The sequence below is a fragment of the Halichoerus grypus genome, chromosome 13 (assembly GCF_964656455.1).
Source record: "Halichoerus grypus chromosome 13, mHalGry1.hap1.1, whole genome shotgun sequence".
NCBI classification, from domain to species: Eukaryota; Metazoa; Chordata; class Mammalia; order Carnivora; family Phocidae; genus Halichoerus; species Halichoerus grypus.
The window spans coordinates 39,770,573-39,791,636 of record NC_135724.1 but is presented as its reverse complement, the minus strand read 5'-3'; the positions used below and the strand labels follow the sequence as shown (position 1 = coordinate 39,791,636).

The 21,064-nt window shown below is 36.7% G+C and overlaps 1 protein-coding gene across 5 annotated transcripts in view; it reads right to left on the bottom strand.

Moving 5' to 3' along the window:
- Nucleotides 1-5,569: 5,569 nt before the first annotated feature.
- Nucleotides 5,570-21,064, bottom strand: part of TRAPPC8 (trafficking protein particle complex subunit 8) — an 82,906-nt gene continuing 67,411 nt past the window's right edge. For all 5 annotated transcript variants that reach the window (XM_078060467.1, XM_078060468.1, XM_078060469.1 and 2 more), the window contains 4 exons: nucleotides 18,064-18,165; nucleotides 14,177-14,322; nucleotides 7,563-7,652; nucleotides 5,570-6,616 (listed from right to left, as the gene is read on the bottom strand). In XM_078060467.1, the coding sequence (XP_077916593.1) occupies nucleotides 6,382-6,616; nucleotides 7,563-7,652; nucleotides 14,177-14,322; nucleotides 18,064-18,165 (573 nt within the window). In that variant the 3' untranslated portion in view covers nucleotides 5,570-6,381. The remainder of the gene's footprint in view (nucleotides 6,617-7,562; nucleotides 7,653-14,176; nucleotides 14,323-18,063; nucleotides 18,166-21,064) is intronic.

Below are 21,064 nucleotides of genomic sequence, written 5' to 3'. Positions count from 1 at the left end.
AAGAAACCCCTAATTTTGTTTAGTCAGGGAAATCTTTTTTTTCATCTAATATCTATTAACATCCTCCTATTCCGTGGAAAACATTTTGGGAAATACTATTTTATAATATTGTGCTTAAAGACTTAAGTCTTATTATTACAGTTCTTATCAACCTAAGAGGAAATATTCCATCTTGGTACATCTATAGCATTTACTTAAGTTACAACCAAACGTTATATTGAGTATAATTTACTTTAAAATAGTTCACCAGGGGCGCGTGGGTGGTTCAGTTGGTTAAGCGACTGCCTTCAGCTCAGGTCATGATCCTGGAGTCCTGGGATGGAGTCCCACATCGGGTTCCCTGCTGAGCAGGGAGTCTGCTTCTCCCTCTCACCCTCCTCCCTCTCATGCTCTCTGTCTCTCATTCTCTCTCTCAAATAAATAAATAAAATCTTAAAAAAAATAAAAATAAAAATAAAATAGTTCACCAGGGGTGCCTGGGTGGCTCAGTTGGTTAAGGGTCTGACTTTTTTTTTTTTTTAAGATTTTATTTGTCAGAGAGAGCGTACAAGTAGGGGGAGCTGCAGGCAGAGGGAGAGGGAGAAGCAGGTTCCCCACTGAGCAGGGAGCCTGACGTTGGGCTCGGTCTCAGGACCCTGGGATCATGACCTGAGCCGAAGGCAGACGCTTAACCAACTGAGCCACCCAGTCATCCCATAAGCATCCAAGTCTTGACTTCCACTCAGGTCATGATCTTGCGGTCACGAGATCAACCCCTGCAACAGCTCTGCGCTCAGCAGGGAGTCTGCTTGAGATTCTCTCTCTCCCTCTCCCCTTCCCACCATTCTCTCTCTAAATAATCTTAAAAAAAAAAAAATAGCTCACCAAAGACAGGGTGATATATAAATTTTGTTTTAACCACCTAGGAGTAGTTAAAAAAGCATCTGAAGTACCTAACCCAGGGGTGGTTATTTAGCCATTGAAAATCTCATCAGTCCAGAATCCAAAAAATGGCTTTCAAAACCTTTCAAATATCAGCTGTCTCACTTAGCCATAGAGAGTTTTAACAACATAAAGGTGATATAAGTGGTGTTCAAGATATGTATATTGGCTAGAAATATTAAATATGTACAAGCTCTTCCACAATTACATGGAGAGGGTTTAAGAATCTAGATAGGCCAGTAGCCCATACCCAGTGGAGTGGCATTCTTGGCCTAGGGCTAAAATTCAGTCCTGGTTCAGGTCACTAAGTATCAAAGAATTCTGTCACCTGATTCCAACTTGAAGATTAGCTGAATCTTGCCACTCATCATCACATCTGAATTGAGTAAACATTTCTGCCAAAAAAGTAGGGAACTAGAACTTCTCTAAGCATCTGGGAATGTGCCTTATGGCTGCTTTATGAATGTGCAGTATCTGGACATGTAGCAGAATTCATTGTAATGTACCAGTCAGCAAATAGCCTGAGAGGAAGGAAAGCCTAAGCTAATATGAACACATATCCCAGTGTGCCTGGAACAGACCCAGTTTATGCCTGTTTGTCCCACTGTAATTATTAATAGCGCCTCCTTTCACTCTCAAGTTATCTCATTTTGGGTGAAAACTTATGTGGTCACCCTATCTACAGCTCTCATCTACCTATACCTAGCAGAGAGGACAAATACCTGCCCAAAAGAATCCAATTATTGTGAATAGCAAAACTGACAACACCAAAAGCTAGTAAGATTTGATAGTTACTTATGATCAGCAGCCAAGAAATAATAAAGTCACAGGCAAGCTGGGATTGAACATCAGCTGCAGCCTAATTGTTTACTTTAACCAACTGAGCAAATGAGCTATTGTAAACGGAATTTTTCTTTCAATATCCTTAAGTAGAAAATTAATCTTTGAACAATTTGTCACATTTTAGGGGCTTATGTTTAAAACACTGGCCTAGTCACCTAGAACTTTTGAAGAAGAATAACATTTCCATGATGTGACTAAAAACTAGATAGTAACAAATTTAATAAAAATCTGCAGCCAGAAACAGTGCTTCTCAGGCTCCCTAAGGCCGTGTTTCCGAAAGCGTGGTATACAGGTCCCCCATTCAGCATCAGGGCTTGTTAAAACCACAAGATTTAAAAAAAACAACAAACAAACCTCGACAACAAAAACAAGATTCCATACTCAAACCAGACCAACAAAATTGGTCTAGGCAGGTAGACCATCCATTTCTGGGTAAGTAGCCTCTGAAATTACATTTTTAGTAGCAAATGATTATGCCCATACATTTTGAGAACCATTTCGCTATTGAGTCCGAAAGCCTGGAATATTCTATAAGACACTTCAGCTCCTGGCTAACTGCAATGTGGATGTCAGTCAGAATACTAACTTTTCTTTATGGTCTATGCCCATACCCAGAGGTATGCTGGTAAATATTTATCAAATTACAGGCTAAAAAAGCTTTTTAAGCAGATATAAAGTCTTCATAGCACGCAACTTATAATAATAAAATATGCAGTATTCTATATTGCAAATACCATATAGCCCAGTGATCCTCACAGAGGGCCTTTGTTTAGTTTTGCCAAGCTCTTGAGCAACCCACCTATCTTGTAATTAACAAATGAGAACAATTCCAGTACGAATCTTGATTGATATTTTTGTTTATGTTAAGGGGGAAGAGGAAAGTGAGAAGATATGCTAATCCTCACCTGATGTTGTTCATCAATGACAGGAGCAACTTCTTTGCTGATCTGGATAATAGTTTTCAGGTACTGGAGGAATATTTCTTCAAATATTTGTGCTATTCATAATGTAAAAGCTACCTTCATGCAACACTTTTAAACTTAATCTGCATTATTAACATTTTCTCCATTGCTTTCGGAGATCTAGAGTAAACAGCAAAAATCAATACATCAAGCCCTAATAGGTAGCATTTGATGTCCCTGGCGTAAATATTCCACTATGGGCAGTTTCAAGCTTTGCCAGCGAAGACGTCATTGAATGCAGAGTTGGGGACAGTAGTAAAAGACCCAGAAGTGCAAGCAGCTGTGGCAGAGAGGTGCGCAACCCTGCTCTTAACAAGAGTTGTTCTGCACCCAGGTTTGGAATCTTCAATGTTTTTGAATCTGGAAAATGAGGTCTTTTGAGTTTCTCCTCGCTTCTGTGCAGTTCCCCCTAGAGGGTTGCTGGGAGGCAGACTAAACTGTGGCAGCCAAGGAAGGCACCGGGGCTGGGGCTCCACCTGTTCCAGACTCGGCTGAGCCTGTCCTCCTCCTTCAATTACAGCGGCCTCCCTTGGAAACACCTTCTCCTCTTCCTTTATCTGCAAGTACCAAGGTTCTGTAGTAAAATTAGATTTGCCTCTCCCAGCCAAATGCTCCTTCTCTGGTTAAAAAGTTATCTTGAAATCAGACTTTCTAATCAACAGATAGTAATAGTCTTCAAAGGATAATCCTCCTGGAATGTTTACTGAACCAAGACATACTATTCAAATGCAAAAAAGAACACTTTTTTTTTTTTTTTTGCCTTTCACAAAAAATATCTAATTCTCAGATGTGTCCCTTTCTGCCACCAATTACAGCATAATTAATTCAATCGCTAAGGAAGGGAAGAAATGTTGAAGTTAGGAAAGCTGACTTCTATCACAGCTTACAAATCAAAATAGAAACATAGGGGAGAAAGGGGAACACATGACATGCAATCTCCTCTCCTGAGGCCAAATACCATAGCCCATTAAACCTGGGAACGAACAATAGAATATTATCAAACAGGGTTGACCCTAAGCAAAAAGTCTGTAACGGCTAAGTTTTTCTTTGGCTCCTTCAGCCCCCTGCCCCCATTCCTGCTCCTCCCACCTGCACTCCTCACCTCCCTTCTAAGTACTGTACTGGCGTCCCATTCCAAGTAAAGCCTTGCACTCACAAGCTGCAGGGCACATCATATCGATTATGGTAGGTTATCAGGGTACTTAACAGGTATTTGCATTTTAATGGAGTCTTCTGGAAATCAGGCCTGGGGCTATGAATCTTAATGGAAAAATTTCAGTTGAGATTGAAAGTTCTTGGGCGGCACAAGCTTCAAAATACTCAGTACTCTTCTAAGTAGCCAATTTATGAGATTACCCCAGTTAGGAGGCATTTCCTTAGTTGCCTGAGGAATAGATCCTGTCCCTTGTTGCTCCTAAAGGCCCCACTACAGACTGTCATCAGAGCTCTAGCCGCCAGATCTCGTTGAGTACTTTTACAGTTAGGCTCCGGAGAGACTTGCTTTGTGTCAGAGTGACTTCAGCTTGCCCTTAGACCCTGAGTTCTCTTGTCTCCTCTCCACAATTCCTTCTGGATTCCTGTCTTCCCCACCTCTACTTTCTACAAAGGCTTGTAAGTAGATGCTTGAGACAGCTTGTTGGAATTCAGTGCTAAATTCTCTTACAGATAATTTGAAGTTAGGAGTATTCTCTGTGTAGTTATGTCCGAAGTATGAGTTAGGTGTGGCTTCACTTGTTTTTTCTTGTTTTTTTTTTTTTTTGATTTGTATATTTAATTGCAGAACGAATGGAAGGATTAAGACTTAGGTAGTCTTAATTTCCTTCTTAAAAGGTATTCTTGCTGAGTTTAGAATTGTGGCTTAGTAGTTTGTTTCTTTCAACGCTTTGAAGATATCCCCCTCAACCCCCAGACCCATTTTCTGTTTTCCATGATTTCTGTCGAGAAGTCTGCTATCAGTTGTGCTACCACTTGTCTTCTGTATTCAAGACTGTATTCCCCCCTTTTTAAAATTCCCAGCAGGTCACTATGTGGCATCCGGATATTGTTTCTTTATATTTATGTTGTTGGGATTTACTAAACCACTTGAATCTGTAACTTGACGTCCATCTTGGAAATTCTCAGAGATTCACTTCAAATACCACCTCCGCACTACCCTCTCTCCCCTCTTTCTGGGACTCCAAATAAACATAAAACTTTCCCACTGAACCCAGTAGGTCCCTTACCTTCTTGTGCCTATCTTCCTTGCTTCAGCTTAGATGATTTCTCCTTGCTTCAGCTTAGATGATTTCTCCTGACCTGTATTTCTTGTTTCAGAGTGCATCAAATGTAAGGCTCTGCCTTTCAGTTGCTTCTTCCTAAGTAGATAAACACTCCCAAGGCAAAGTAGCCCCAAATGGTGGTCTCTTTTCTCTACTTCTCCAAGATTTTGGTCCACTAATAACTGACTATATTGTTAACACTTTGTTTTTAGTAAGATGTTTTCTTCTCATTTTTAGACTCTACTTTTCTTCAGCAGGAAGGCTAAATCACCTAATCTACCATACCCAGCATCACAGTCTGTAATGTGGTTACTTTCAATAGTTTAGTAAGCATGATCTTCCTTTTTCCCAGGATATAAAACAATTATCCAAATTTGTAACTGGGCATCAGACATGACACATTTAAAGACAAAATTCATTTGCTTGTGTAAAACATGGCCACCAAGGACTGTAGGAACAAAAATTGTATTTCATGTTTGGAAACAATTGGTTTGGCCTGCTGTAATTAATATGGTTGGCATTCATTTTAAATAAAGAATATGTTAAACCCTTTGAATTAAAAAATAAAAGCATCTAATAAATCTATACAGTGAATAGCATGTCTTTATTCTATTTACATTTGTTATAAATATAATACATTTTTGAAAAGCTTATTTTTAATTAACTTGAGTAGATTTATATTTTAAACAGATCAACTCAATTGTTAAAGTTACATAATAAAGAATATGATAATTTAAATGACAAAAAATTTTCATATTGTGAAATAGTGCACCCTATGCTGAGATGAATGAGGAAAAAAAAGTCAAACTCCTTTCAAAACTATATTCAAAGCATCAGAAAAATTTTTTTTCTTTTTACAAAGTTATGTATAAGCCATAGGAACCACCAGATACTGAAGTATGAAGACTCTATAACCAAAGTTCAAAACTGATTTTAGAGAATTGTGTGATGCAAGACAGGAAAACTTGTATTTAACACTCTATAGAACTTCACAGTAAAGCTGGAATTTATAGACTAATGGCTTAACAGGAGTACTGCCAACAAGGCCTTTCCTTCCTCAGAATCATCTGGTAATATTCAGATACCATCAATAAGTTGTAACAGCAGACTTAGACATTGGTTTTTAAGACAGGGCTTAATAAGGTACGTGGATATGTTGAAACTCTGTATTATGAGTATGTAAATTATTACCAGGGTTTAAAGAAATACAAAAAAAGAATGTAAGTATTCTCAGTCCAACGTGCTTTGCATCATCAACACATTGACAAGTCGAAAGTATTTTGCAGCAATCCGACACCAACCTCCATAACAAGTTAGGTACTTAAAATACTGCTGTTAAAATCCATTCAGTAAGATGAAACTGATTCTTGTGGATTTCAGTACAAATGTGCAAGTTGTCACACATTATTGATGATGATCAGGGCAGGCATGGAGTTCTGCTGACTTGTTTCAAACACTGTAACTTGGTCCGATAACTTGGCAAATACCCTAGGCGTTCCAAGGTTATAAACACCTGTATGAACAAAGCATGCTTTCAGCTGCAAACTGTGAATCTCCTGGCTTTTAAGCTGAAGTTTATATTGTGTTTGTCCAAGCCATGTAAATGATCCATGGATTTCCAATGCTTCTGGACTATGTGGGAGAAGGAAAATGGTAAGTTGGAGGGTTTTTCTTTATAAACTTTTTCCCGAAGTTCTAGTAACAGATCCCTTTCATCTAGAGATTCTACTTCTAGAAACTATTTCATGAAGCCAATTATTTATTAATAACGACAAGGGCAATAGGTAGTATTACTATTGCTATAATAGCTAACATTTGTTACCAGGTACTATGTTCTAAGCACAAGTGTTATCTCAATTAATGCTCACAACAGCAGCTAGTAAATTATGGAACCTGATTTCAAACCTCAGCTTTTAACCAACTGGTTATCCATAACATAAAAACAATTTGTATGCAGGAATGCTTATAATACTGAAACTGTTTATAATGCTGAAAAATGGGAAGCAACCCAGAATCTACCAATAAGGCGTTATTTATGACACACATAATCAATCATACACAGAATGTGTCTGGATTCCAGAGAGCTGCTCCAGATCCTATTCGGGGTGTTATATAATAATAATCCGTATACACTTCACATTACTTTTCTAAAAATCCAAAAACTTCTGAATTCCAAAAAGCATCTAGCTCTTGAGATATCAGATATGGGAGTATGGACCTGTATTTTTTTAAGTATTATTTTATAATTACAAAAAAAAAAAAAACTTCTATTGCAAACTTGCTGATTTTCAATTTTAGAGTTCTTTATCACCAACAAACTTTCATAAAAATTTTTGTCTCTGATCAAAACAATTTGCTTCTTTTGGAAATCGCTTGTCATTCTGTCACCACTATGATGCAGAGACAATCCTCTCTAACTCCTCTATAACACTTCTGTAATGTCAAACACAAATCCAGGGCACACCTGAGTAAACTTTCTCTATCCGTGTTAGGTCATTATGTGCATAATTCAAAATGCTAAACTGTTCTCACATCAATCCTAAACTACAAAATAATCTTGCACCAAGTGAATCTTTACCTTGTTGTTTTATGCCGAAGATCAACTATTACATCAACATCAGCCTTAGAACAATTAGACAGTAAAAGGGTGACTGGTACTAAACAAAGGCTGTGGAAGGAAAATAGAGAGGTTAAGCTGTGCATTTTCTTTTTAAAATCAACTTTCTTGAAAATAACACTTAACGAATACCTAACAAGCTCCTTAAAAAAGACAATTAGATTCAAGTAAGGGAAAAAACTGAGTTCCAAAATTCAAAAAGACACATTATTTGTGTAAATAAGAAGGAAAATATGTTCCTACAATGCCTGAATGCTAAATATCAGAATATACACGTCCACAAAACCATTTTGTTTCCATTTATTAGAGCTACTCTTAAAAAATAACTGAAGTGTTTCTTGGTGGTTATTTCTCAAAATGAAAAACAAAAATTTATAAATAATCTCAACTAGGAAAGATCAATGAAGAAAAAATAAATCGTGAAAATGCCAACAACTAATCCTGTTCTCTTTGTTTCTTGAAAATTACTTTATTTTGAGAACTTGGCCTTGATTGACATTTGCTTTTCTACCAAATCTGCATAAAAGCCACCCTGTTTTAGAGAATATGAAAATTTCTATAAAACAAATTACGAGGAAAGCCTTTTTAAGTGGACACATTTACTCAGGTAATCCAGTTTCTGATATTGCTTTATAATTAATAAATTACTAAAGCATTTAATAAAGCATAGAATGGACAGGCAGTGACAGAAGAGGACATATGAACAGACTGGTATAAATTTCAAATCAAGAACATAATAAACAAACATAACCTAGGCACAAATGAAGGCTGGTTACATACTATTGTTAATATTTTACTCTATAAACACAAAGAATAAAGAGATAGTAAAAAATAAAATACAGTAACCTTATAAGTTCACACAAAATAACTTTAAAATTCTGCTCAATGTATTTAATGCTTTCAGAAATTTTATATCCTCTTACTGAGAAATATTTTCCAAACAATACTGCAAATAACAGATTTCCCTCAACCAAAAAGCTCAGATAATTTCAAAAACATACCCTTCAGTTGTGCCCGTGCTATGCCCTTACCTCCCCCACAAACTTCTCACAAGGAAAGGAGGGTAATAAAGACTACTGCGCAGGTTTCCAGTCTGAAGCGCCTCCTTAAATTAAATCCCACTACATAATTTGTAACACAAAGCAAAACCTCAGGAACTTTTGCTATTCTGTTCCCATCTGATCCTCAAATATCAAATGTTCCAGGCCTTATCTAAATGCCTCTAGAAATGTGAACATCTGGGTATTTCCTAGCCCCAAACCAAACTCATTATCTTCACTCCTTCTCTTCCTCCACTCACTGTTGCAGTGGATAGCACCCCCATCTATCCCACAGGCATCATACTAAGTGCTTCTTACTTGGGAATGGGAGCTCCTGCCTCACTAGTCCCCATTCCCAATTTTCTATTATTCTTCACAAATTCCTGTCAATTCTTTCTCCCACACACTCTGAAACTTGGTTACTTTATCTTTTTTCCTTACAAGTTCAAGGCACCTTGTCTTTTGGTGTACTACAACAGCCTCTGGATAAGCACCCTGACACAATCCATTCTTTACATGGGGTGTTTCTCATATCTGACCTGTGTTTCCCACACTTGAACATGAACCAGAATTACCTGGTGGGCATGTTAAAAAAAAGACTACTAGGCCCCACTCCCAGTTTTGGTTCAGCAGGTCTGAGGAATGGCCCAAGGATTTGCATTCTAACAAGTTCCCAGATAATGCTGAGGGCACGGTCCGAGACCACGTTTTAAAAACCACTTTATACAACAGTCTTTCAAAACTGCTAATCTGATGAGCCACACAGAGACCAAACTGCTGAGAACTATCCCCCAGCCACCAAATTTAGCATTATTAAAGGTATGGGTTCTACAGTTAGACTAAAGTTTAAATATTAGCTCAAGAATTCCGTATCTTAGTTTTCTCAACTGTAAACTAGGAACAATAATTGTACCTACATCTTGGGCTCATGATAGTGATTAGGTAGGATCAAATACGCTAAGTGCTGAGAATAATGCCTAGCACATGTTCAAAAGCTCCATAAACATGTCTAATGTGACTTCTTATTTTGAAAGCTATGGCAGCTAAACTCAGTATGTTTCACATCTTTGTTATGTCTGGTCACATATTCTTTCTCATCTTCTTATTCCTGTACGGTCCGTGTGCTACGTGCCGTAATCAAACCTCTTCCTGACACATCCCCTCCCACATTTCTGTATTACATGAAGAACACTCCTTCAGGTCCTCAATCTCTTCTCTTTATGTTTCTATATCTTACTTGAACTGAAATTTGGCTGAGTACACAGCTTCCTCTATAGCCCTCTTGACAAGAGATGCTGTTCTTCCAACATCTTCCACATCTCCGGTCAGAATGTATCATTAATGTAGTTCCAATACCACTCCTTGATGATTTCTTCCTATCTCCTCTGTCAAAACACCCATTTATTTGTAATAAACTACTCCACAGTTTTTCATCTTTTTTTGTGTCCTCATACTGACATACTAAACCCAGCAACAGTAACTCAGTACAGCAGATTCTTTGGGGGAAGGGGAAAGGATGAGTATTTTGAAATATCTTAGGTAAAGATGAGGGAAACATCGCTTGACCTCGCATCATCTCCTGCGTCTGTGAAGCAGGGGCATACCACTGCTCTACGCATCTCTTCTGTATCATCTATTGGCTTCAATTATTAAAAGCTTCGGCATGAATTTGCTTTCTTCTCTTTAATCCCGAGTCTTGTCATCATGTGGACAACTTTACTAAGTAGACGACCCATTCAACATCTTCTCAAATTTAGTACTATTCAAAACTCAGCCATCTACTTTCCGTGACCATACTGTGATTTTTTTTTAGTCACCTAAAATAGCTACCTCTGAAATAATACTCTGTCACTCCACTCTCTGACAATTATCTCCCATCTCTCCGGCTTTCTCACTCAATTATACTTCTACTCTTAGTGTCACAGGGATGACCAATCACTTTGGCTCTCTATTTCAGTGTTTCTCAATCTCAGTTAGTGTGGTATAACTATAACTACTGTGTAGCAGTTACTCACTCCCTTAACCCTTCCCACCGGGGGACTGTGGATCATCCTTGTTGATTGTGAAGGTGAGGCTAATTGGCCAATGGAATATTCATGTCTTTGATGCAAACAGAATCAATGTGCTCTCACAATATGGTTCACATTTGTACTCCAGAGATACTCACTGAGAAGGACATATCCAAGTAGCTGCTGCCCATTTGGACTGAGCCCAAAATATATGTGGTACAGACAGGAACCCAACCAACCCACAGCTTGAAGATGAGCTTCAAGCCAAATGGTAGCTGACCTGCAGATCCATGAGTGTGAGAATGCCTTGTAGGCTACTGAATTCTGGAGTGGTTTGTTATGAAGCATTACTGTGGCAACCATGACTGATACGGATGCATGCTGGTATCATGTGAGGACATTTAAAAAATACAGATGCCTGGGTTCTATTCCCAGAGATTCTGATTAAAGTGGCATCGAGCATTTGGATTTTCAAAAATTCCCCAGGTAATTCTGTGCAGCCAGGGTTGGAAAAAAATGCCGCATTTTATCCTTATCTAACTTGTCTTGTTTTCACATACTTCCATGCACAGTTTTATTTAACTGTGATGTTTTGTTTTTAACCCACTACTCTACTTTAGCTTGATCATTTAGGTGGTATGCCCCTGCTTCACAGATGTATAAGATGAATGGGAGGTGAAGTGATGATCAAACCTATCCTGCTTCACATACTTCCCTACACTGCCTAGATTCTATGAGTCTTTTTACCCCAATAAAATCATGTGGAAAACTCCTAAACATCCTTGCCTCTAAAGCACAGCCAAGGTTTTAACCACTAAGGTTAAAAAGAAGCACTGTGGGATCTAAGATATTCAGGAAGTACGTGAAGCAGGATGGGTCTGATAAACGAAGTAGAACAACTGCTTAAAATGAAACATCAGGGAATCAAAACTGCCCATGAAAGTACATGAAGTCAAAACAGGTTCAACAGGGATAAAACATAAAATTTTTTTCCTCAACTATGGCTGCACTTTAGAGCAACATTAAGACCTAGAGCAACATTAAGACCTAGACAAAAAAGTTTTACAAATAACTTAAATGGTTAAAATTTTTAAAAATCTGACAACAGTGTTGGTAAAGGTGTGGCGCAGAGGGAATTCCCGTATACCGCTAAGTGGGATGTGCAAGTTGGTTAAACTTTGGAAGAACTTGGAAAAAAAGGCAAGCACACATACACCAGGAGATTATACACAAGATTATTCACAGAAGAATTCAAAATAGCTCAAATATGAAAATAATCCAAAAGTCCATCAACAGTAGAGTAAATAGATAAACTGTTCCGGTATGTTCAAACATTCATAAGGCAACGAAAATTCTATTGCTTCGTGCAATAGTTAACAATTACTAACATAATATTAAATGAAAGAAGCCAGACATAAAAAGAATATACTCTATAATTCCACTTATATAAGAAGTTCAAAAAATGCCCCAAGCAAATCAAAATATAGAGTTGTATACTTAGTTGGAAAAATTATAAAGAGAAGCAAAGAAGTGACTACCAATATTGGGGGCACACGGGGTAGTGCCTGGGAGGGAATACAAAGGGGGCTTCTGTGATGCTAGCAATAGCATAGAAGTGGTTATCTGGGTGTTAACTCTGTGGGGAAAAAAAAAAATCACCATGGTCATACATGTTGTTTTTGAGCACATTTCTGTGTGTTATATTTAATAAAGAGAAGGTTTAAAAGTGGTTAGCACCATTTAAGTTACTTTTTAAATATGTCTGACATTAAGTCTCTGTCAAGGTCTTAATTTTGCCCAGCAATCTGTGTGTCCTTAGCCAGCTTCTTCTCATTCCTCTCAGAAGTTACCCTCAAATTTTACTTCTCAAATGTTCTATCCTTTATTCTCTTATCTCCTATATTACTTTGCTCCTAGAAATATTCCCTAAAATGGAGGCACTCCATCATGTGTGAATACGTTAAAATTTCTCCCTACTTTCTCCTCTCCCTGTTTCAATAGTAAGGAGATCCCTTCTGTAGTCCAAAGCTAATCCCGTGATTCTTTGGACTGTGTATCTTTCCATCTATTAAGGATTCTGTTATTCTCCCTATATCCCATCATTTCCTTCAAGACCATAAACATAACCATATCTTACCTAGTAAGAAAACAATACTGAATGGATATTCCTGGATCCCTGTTCATAGCCCAGCTTTCTGAAAGGGTGGTCTACACTAGTAGACTACACTTTACTTACTTACCTCCCAATCTCTCCTCAACCTATTATACCCTGATTGCACTCCCATTATATAGTAACATTCTTCTAAAAAACCATTAATGACCTCTTGTCAGATCCAATAAATAATTTTCTGGTCCATTTACTACTTGACATTTCTGCAGCATTTTAAACAATTAAACCATTCTCTTTCTTTGAACTGTTCTCACTCAAGTTTTGAGATACCACTTTCTCCTCATTGGTCTTTTCTTCCTAATTACTTCTCAACTAGTCTTCTTTGTGGATTCCTTTTTCTTTAGCTTTTCTCTCAGATGTCATTGCTCTGCAGGTCACTGTTCTCTTTTTGTTCTATCCCACCCCATCGCCACCCTTATCCAGGGTGAATTTTTCACCAAAATTCATACCTTCACTTATCACTTATAGACTGGTTCTAATAGACGTCTCTCCATCTTTTCTTATACCTGCAAACTAGCAACTTTTTGAAGTGTCATCTGACTTAGGACTTTTTATTTTTAGAATCTTAAGTTTATATAATCAAGCTACTTACCAAAATTACAAATACAGATGCCCCCTGAACAACAAAGGGGTTAGAGGTGCTAACCCCCACACAGTCAAAAATCTGTGTATACCTTCTGACTACCCAGAAACTTAGCTACTAATAGCCTACTGCTGACTCAAAGCCTTACCAATAACACAAACTGTCGAGTAACACATATTTGGTATGTTATATGAATTATATTTTATATTCTTACAATAAAGTAAGCTGGAGAAAAGAAAATGTTATCAAGAAAATCCTTAAGAGAAAACACATTTACAATACTGTATTTATCAAAAAAGATCATGTATAAGTAGACCCACATAGATGGAACCACACTGTTCAAGGGTCAACTGAACATCATTCTCCAAGAAGTTAGCATTTAGCACTTAGTAAAGCTTCATAATGCTGTCTAAATTTGAACTGTTTGATGAGTCTATACTATAGTCATTTCTTACATTTAATTTGTGTCTAAAACAAAACCAAAATTATATTTTTTCTTGGTTTTGACTTAATGATAAACGTGCTCACCAAAAGGAAACTTTCAGCAACTGAGGTGTCGAAGGCAATTATCTACCTCTAACCACAGCTGCAGCATATAGTAATCATAGTAAAGGGTAAATTATTTAAGAGCAATTTCCATAGACTCAATATTATTCTAAATTTCTTTTTCAATACTGGGGTTAATGCCATTGTTAAAATAAATAAATAAGAGTGTGTGCGTATATACGCACACGTGCACTGTAGAAAAATTTTAACAAAAATAAACCTCAGACCTTTTTTGATGAAATGGATGATTAAATGATTCTGGATAGTGAAGACTCGTTTTAATGAGATTAGAAAGCTGCTCTACGGATGGTCTTAAAGGAACTGTAGTGTTTTCTGGCCTGAAAAATTTTAATAGTTCCATTTCTGGTGGCTCCTGAGAAAAGAAAAAAAATATATATGACAATAAAAACATTGTCTTGTTAAAATATAGCATATACAAATAAAAGAAGTTAAAAACAGTTGAGATAAAGGAAAGCATGAACAATACTTTTTCTGCTGTTATTTAAACTAACAGAATCATCTGCGATACAATTGAGGATAAACAATCTAGGATCAGAATCATTTATTCATTCCCTATTTATTATGTGCTGGAGTTAGACTTAAATTCCAGCAACTCCACATAAGGTATTTAATACTTTAAGACTGAATTTCCTTATTTATAAAAAGGGGTTCATAATAATTTCAAAATCTGTTGTGGTTGTTACTTAGTACTTAAGCCACAGACATTGAATTGTATAGCACCTGTTTTAATAGTTGAAGAACTAAAATTGCTTTAAAATTTCATTTTGAAAATAGACTGCTGTGTTTATTATAGATTACAGTACTTCATCTGTATTAACTGAAGGTTAATCATGCATGTAAAAGTCTCAGTATAACCAGTGCCAGGCACACTGTAAACATTTCAATAAATATCATTATCACCTAAATGAAAACAGAGAATATCACCCCCTTTCTACTATTATTATCTTTTTAAACCATTTTTCTCCATTTTTCTTTACCATCCAGGGAAATTTTGATTTTTAATTTCCTGCTAGCCTAGTTGGGATTTTGATCTGCACTAGGGATTGGCAAACTATAGCCCACAGGCCAAACCCAGCCTGCTTCCTGTTTTTGTAAAGAAAGTTTTATTGAAACAGCCATATCCATTTGTTTACATATTGTTTATGGTTGCTTTTGGACTCCAACAACAGAGATGAGTAATTAAGACACAGACCTTCTGGCCAGCACAGCCTAAAATATTATCATCTGGCTACTGACAGAAAAGGTTTGTTGGGGCGCCTGGGTGGCTCAGTCGTTAAGCGTCTGCCTTCGGCTCAGGTCATGATCCCAGGGTCTTGGGATTGAGTCCCACATCGGGCTCCCTGCTTGGCAGGAAGCCTGCTTCTCCCTCTCCCACTCCCCCTGCTTGTGTTCCTGCTCTCGCTATCTCTCACTCTGTCAAATAAGTAAATAAAATCTTTAAAAAAAGGGCGCCTGGGTGGCTCAGTTGGTTAAGCGACTGCCTTCGGCTCAGGTCATGATCCTGGAGTCCCGGGATCGAGTCCCGCATCGGGCTCCCTGCTCGGCAGGGAGCCTGCTTCTCCCTCTGACCCTCCCCCATCTCATGTGCTCTCTCTCTCTCATTCTCTCTGTCTCAAATAAATAAATAAAATCTTAAAAAAAAAAAATCTTTAAAAAAAAAAGAAAAAAGAAAAGGTTTGTTGATCCCTGATGTATACAGCTGTAAAAGCAAGAACTAAATTTGTTTTTGATTTAGAAGTCAGAGAACAGTGACTAAAGGTTTACTCTGGAGGAAAGAAGAGAACAGAAACAGAACTTCTGGGGTGCTACTTATGTTCTATTTCTTGATCGGGGTCCTGGTTATACTGAAGTGTTCTTCAATTTGTGAAATTCAATGAGCTATTCAACTATTCTGTATTTATCTTACACTTTAATAGAAAGTTCAAAAAATGTATTATTGTTTAATATATTCTAAACATCAAAAAAACCAAGCTATTGTTTGAGACTTCTAAACTATACTAAATAAATTTCCATATGCCACTTAGGTAGAAAACACACAAACAATGGCCATAAAAGGATACCAAAGGCCTGAGCTAATTTACTGAGAGAATATTTAAAAGAGTTTCCCCCTCTCCCAGCTTAAAAGTAGCAAAAAGTATTTTCACAACCAGCACTAAATATTTGTCCAGTAATTTGACAATAAGGACCTGATTCATACCTTATGACAGTTCCACCACAAGAGAGGCAAGGAGTAAAGAACTATTATCTTTGCCTTGTAAGTGAGTAGTAAGCTAAGGTTCATCAAGTTATGCAAGTAATTTGGTCATCAATCTCAAAGTCTTTGGGCTCCAAATCTATTATTCACAGTATTATGAAACTGCCTTATCTCCCAAGCTCAGTTAATCATATAAAGAGAATAAAAAATATTTCAAAGGTGAAATACAGAGAAATAAAAATGATATGCCATTCATGGTATGTAAAATGAAAATATAACATGAATAAATTTTATAAAATCACTTCTTCATTTTCCAAGTGCTAATTTTGCCAATGTTTGAGATGTTCCAAATTATCAAAAGTTTATATACAACTAAAACTTGGGACTTCTGTATTAATCAAAGGTGAAGAAACAATTTTTTAATTAAGAAATAGATTTGGGGTTAAATTTGATATCTTCATTAAAACTAGTGGAATATTGCCATTTGTAACCATCGAAGTAAAAACTGATTCAAGTCATAGAATTGCCAATGGATGCTAAAACTAGTGGACATAGGTTTGATAAGAAATCAGACATTTACATAGGTCCAAATTATCTCCCCACAAATTACTTATTAGAAAACGAAAGGAAAAACAGTAACTTTACTGTAGAAAAATACGGTGGAGACCATCTTAATCAAATGATCCATCACTGATAATGAAACAAATTAATATCAAGTGCTTTTTGATATAATACACTGACAAGGACATAACATCACTTCTGTGGTATTCCTGCCAAAAAATGTATAACCTTAATCTAATCATGAAGAAACACAAGAAAAACCCAAAGAGGTATTATTCTACATTAAAATAAATGGCCCATGCTCCTCAAAGATGTCAATGACATAATGACAGATCAAGGCTCAGAAACTGTCCCAGATTAAAGAAGACTAAAGAGACATGACAAGCAAATGCAACTCATGATCCTGGACTAGCCTGGGTAGGAAAAAAAAACTGTCAAGCATATAATGCAGACCTCTGATGACATTTGAATATGGACTAATATGAGTACTGCATCAATGTTAAACTTCCTGAATTTAATAATGGTGTCTGTGATTATGTAAGAGATTGTCCTTATTCTTAGGAATACTCGTGAACTAAATGGGGGGAGAGAAGGATGTCTGCAATTTACTTGGGAGTAAATTAAGAAAAAAAAAATCAATGTGTACATAAATAGAGAAAAAAATGATAAAGCAAAGAAGGTAAAATGCTAACCACTGGTGAACCTTGGTGAAAAGTATAAGAGAGTCCCTTATACTATACTTGCAGCTTTTCTGCAAGTTTGAAAATTATTTCAAAATAAAAGTTTTCACCAAAAATAATGAGAAAGCTTGAAATTAAGATCCAATATTTATAAACACAATACAAGGTCACTGTTTGAATTACTGGATGTGCTTAAATTGTGTTCATATATACTATGAGAACTTTTTGGTAAGATGAAACAGTATTTTATGAGAAATCAGAAAACACATTAAACACTATTACCAGCTGCTGCACCACTCCATGGAGCATCCTTTATATTTTATGCTTTGCCCTCCCTGGAGTTCTGCAGTGGTATAGGCATGTTTCCCTTCCTCTCAAGCAAATTAATTCTTTTTATAACTATGAATTCTAGATTCAGTATAGAATATTTATTAGAAACCTCCAGATCACAAGTGTATTTTAATACTCTTATGAGATGCTAATAAATTTTAATTTATGTTCATTTCTCATTTAAATTAGTCTTCTGCCACCAACCCCCCACTCAAATCTCAATATAAAAGCCTGCACAAGCCAGACCCCTTTAAAAACCCAAAAACCAACCAAACAAAACACTCCACAGTTCACAAGAAGACCCAAACAAAGAAAACTCTGTTATTACCTGTTTCTGAGGACATGAAAAGGCTTCTTTTCCTATAGTGTGAAGAGTAACATGATGCTGACCTTCCAAAATAAGCTGCTTACTATCTTCCACTACATAAGCCTAAACATACAAAGCACAAAAATGTTACCTTTCTTGGCAGTAACCTCAAAAGTAATGAATGCAATATTTGATGGAAGGGAGAAATATTATGGCTACTTAACAATTATCAACACTATGGATGCGTCAGAATTTCTACTTTTATTTATTCATTCAATCAATAGAGAATCTGTCAAAATCTGTTTTGCTTCAATTTAACACAGTTGGCCTGAATATTTAAGGGACACATCTTAAAATCTTTTTCAATGTTCTCTAGAGCTCTTAAGAAACTAGTCCAAAAGAGCAGTGCTCTAACACAAGCCTTTTTGTTACTGGACTGACGATACACAGGCAAAACATTTTTTCTCATAGTCTTGCTTCTGAAATGCCTCAGGGTTTATCACCTAGTAGAACAAAATCAGTGAGTACAATCATGAATCCTATAAGTGAAAATGTCACACCCTTGGATATCTTAACCGTAAGTACATACACTTAAAAAAAAAAAAAAAAAAGGCTGATTTCATCTATATCAAAACACTGGTTCCAGCATATAACTCATCACCCTCTTGAACTGCTTCTGCCCCAGAGAAAATGTTGTATGTAAATGGCTCTGATATACTGTTATCATCACATTATGCAAAGGCTTAAAAATTTTTTGACAAGCCCAATTTTTTTACTATTAGATTCAACAGACATAACATTTCTCAGGCAAAATGCTATAAAAGTTTCTAAATGTTTTCATTTCATATTTTCAATCTGTGTACTTATTTTATCATGGCTAGTTTTGCCACCCGTACATCACACCTGGAGCAGTGCTGCACAAAGACACAGGACAGCCGGGACCTGCTCAGTGTGCATTACTACACAGCCCAGCGATGCTGTAGTTAAACACCTGCTGGGGTGGGCCTTTAGCTGAGAGGATGAATGCTGACAGGGTAAAGTTCTGAGACAGGTCTTATGTTTTTTCCAATGGTCTCATGGGATTGAACAAAAATCATCCATAGCCTTGTCAAATTCTATAATGTATTCTTCTCTCTGCACAAAGACTTAACTTTTTAAAACAAACCTTTATATTTGGTTAAGACTGGTTAGGAATTGTTCTGTGCCCCTTTTCCAATTATTTTTCACAAAAATGTTGTCTGAGCTCTTCGTTTTTCTCCTGCATCCTATTTTACTGAAAGACTCCTAATGCTTCCTGTTTCCTACTCCACAACTTAAATGACTTTTCAAGTTTCCTTTCATGCAGTGCTTTTTTGCATTATCTAGACACTTCACTAAAGAAAATCTACCACTTTCTCAAATGAGTATGTGCTAAACTTATCTTAGATACTAGCCACAATCAACTTAATATCCTATTCTTTATTCTATTCAAACTTCCATTTTCTAGCCAAGGAGCATCATAGCTTAGTTTTCTTCTTCATGTAATCAGCAATACTAGTAGTAGTGGGCTGCTATTCAGGGCTGTTTTCCCCCCAGCCAAACTGTGGACTTAACAATTAATACAGAGTACAGATACATTACTCAAAATCTTGTCTCAGAAATATTTCAAATTGTTACAGGGCAGAAATCTGGAATGCAGCCACATACCTCAAGGGTCTAGTATACATTTAATGAGTGGTTGGTTTGCATTAAGGGGCAATACCACTGAGCCTGAAAATAGAAGCCTCTTGATCCTAAGCTTCAAGAAGATTTGATTTCAAGCTAAAAATGGGAAACTGATCTTTTTATTATTATACACCTAAATCAATTAAAGTACCATTTTGTTGAAATTTTATTGAAACTCATGCCACCTTGGTTTTAAAAAAGTTTATTGTGTGATGTAGTAAAAAAGAATAGAGTATTTGAACCAATTTAAAAATATGTGTACTGGGGCGCCTGGGTGGCTCAGTTGGTTAAGCGACTGCCTTCGGCTCAGGTCATGATCCTGGAATCCCTGGATCGAGTCCCGCATCGGGCTCCCTGCTCGGCGGGCAGTCTGCGTCTCCCTCTGACCCTTCCCACTCTCATGTGCTCTCTCTCATTCTCTCTCTCTCAAATAAATAAATAAAATCTTAAAAAAAAAATAAAAATAAAAAATAAAAATACGTGTACTGATCATCTACTATGGGCATATCTCTATGTGAGCCCTTGTTTCAGACAACATAAAATCAAACCTTTCCACCCTGTTCAGGTGAATATCCTAGGGCAAGATCCTTAATTGCACTGTAGAACTGTCTTTTAAAAAATAATATGTAATTTTATTATATATTATATGTAACATAATCTATATGTAATTACAAATTCTTATAATACATGCATAAAATACAAAAGGGTGCACTGTGAGAAACAAGCCTCCTCTGTATTATAGTAAATAACTTTAAGGAAGACTAAAGTCTAAACCATCTCATTCTGGTCTGCCATGTGTGGATCTTATCTGGATGTGATTTTTGAAAACTTAAAATATTTTCAGGGTGCCTGGGTGGCTCAGTCTGTGGAGCCTCTGCCTTCAGCTCAGGTCATGATCTCAGGGTCCTGGGATCGAGTCCCGAATCAGGCTCCCTGCTCAGAGCTGAGTCGCTTCTCCCTCTCCCTCTGCCCCTCCCTGTTGTGCTCTGTCTCTCTCTCTCTCAAATAAATAAAATCTTTAAAAAAATAAAAACTTAAAATATTTTCAAATAATCTGGAAAAACTGAAAACAAACCAACAAATAATAATTCAAAATTATTGTTAATTTGGTTGGGTGAGATAAAAAATACTCTGGGGTTATGTTATATAAGAGAGTCCTCATCTGCTAGAAGTAAATACAGAAGCATTTACAGATAAAATATTATGTTATTAAAAAAATACTACAGCAAAAAATAAAGGAAGGTAAAAATAAAACAAAGGAGAGGGGCTACTGGAATAGATGAAAAATGAATAGCAACATATTAATGACTATGGAGCC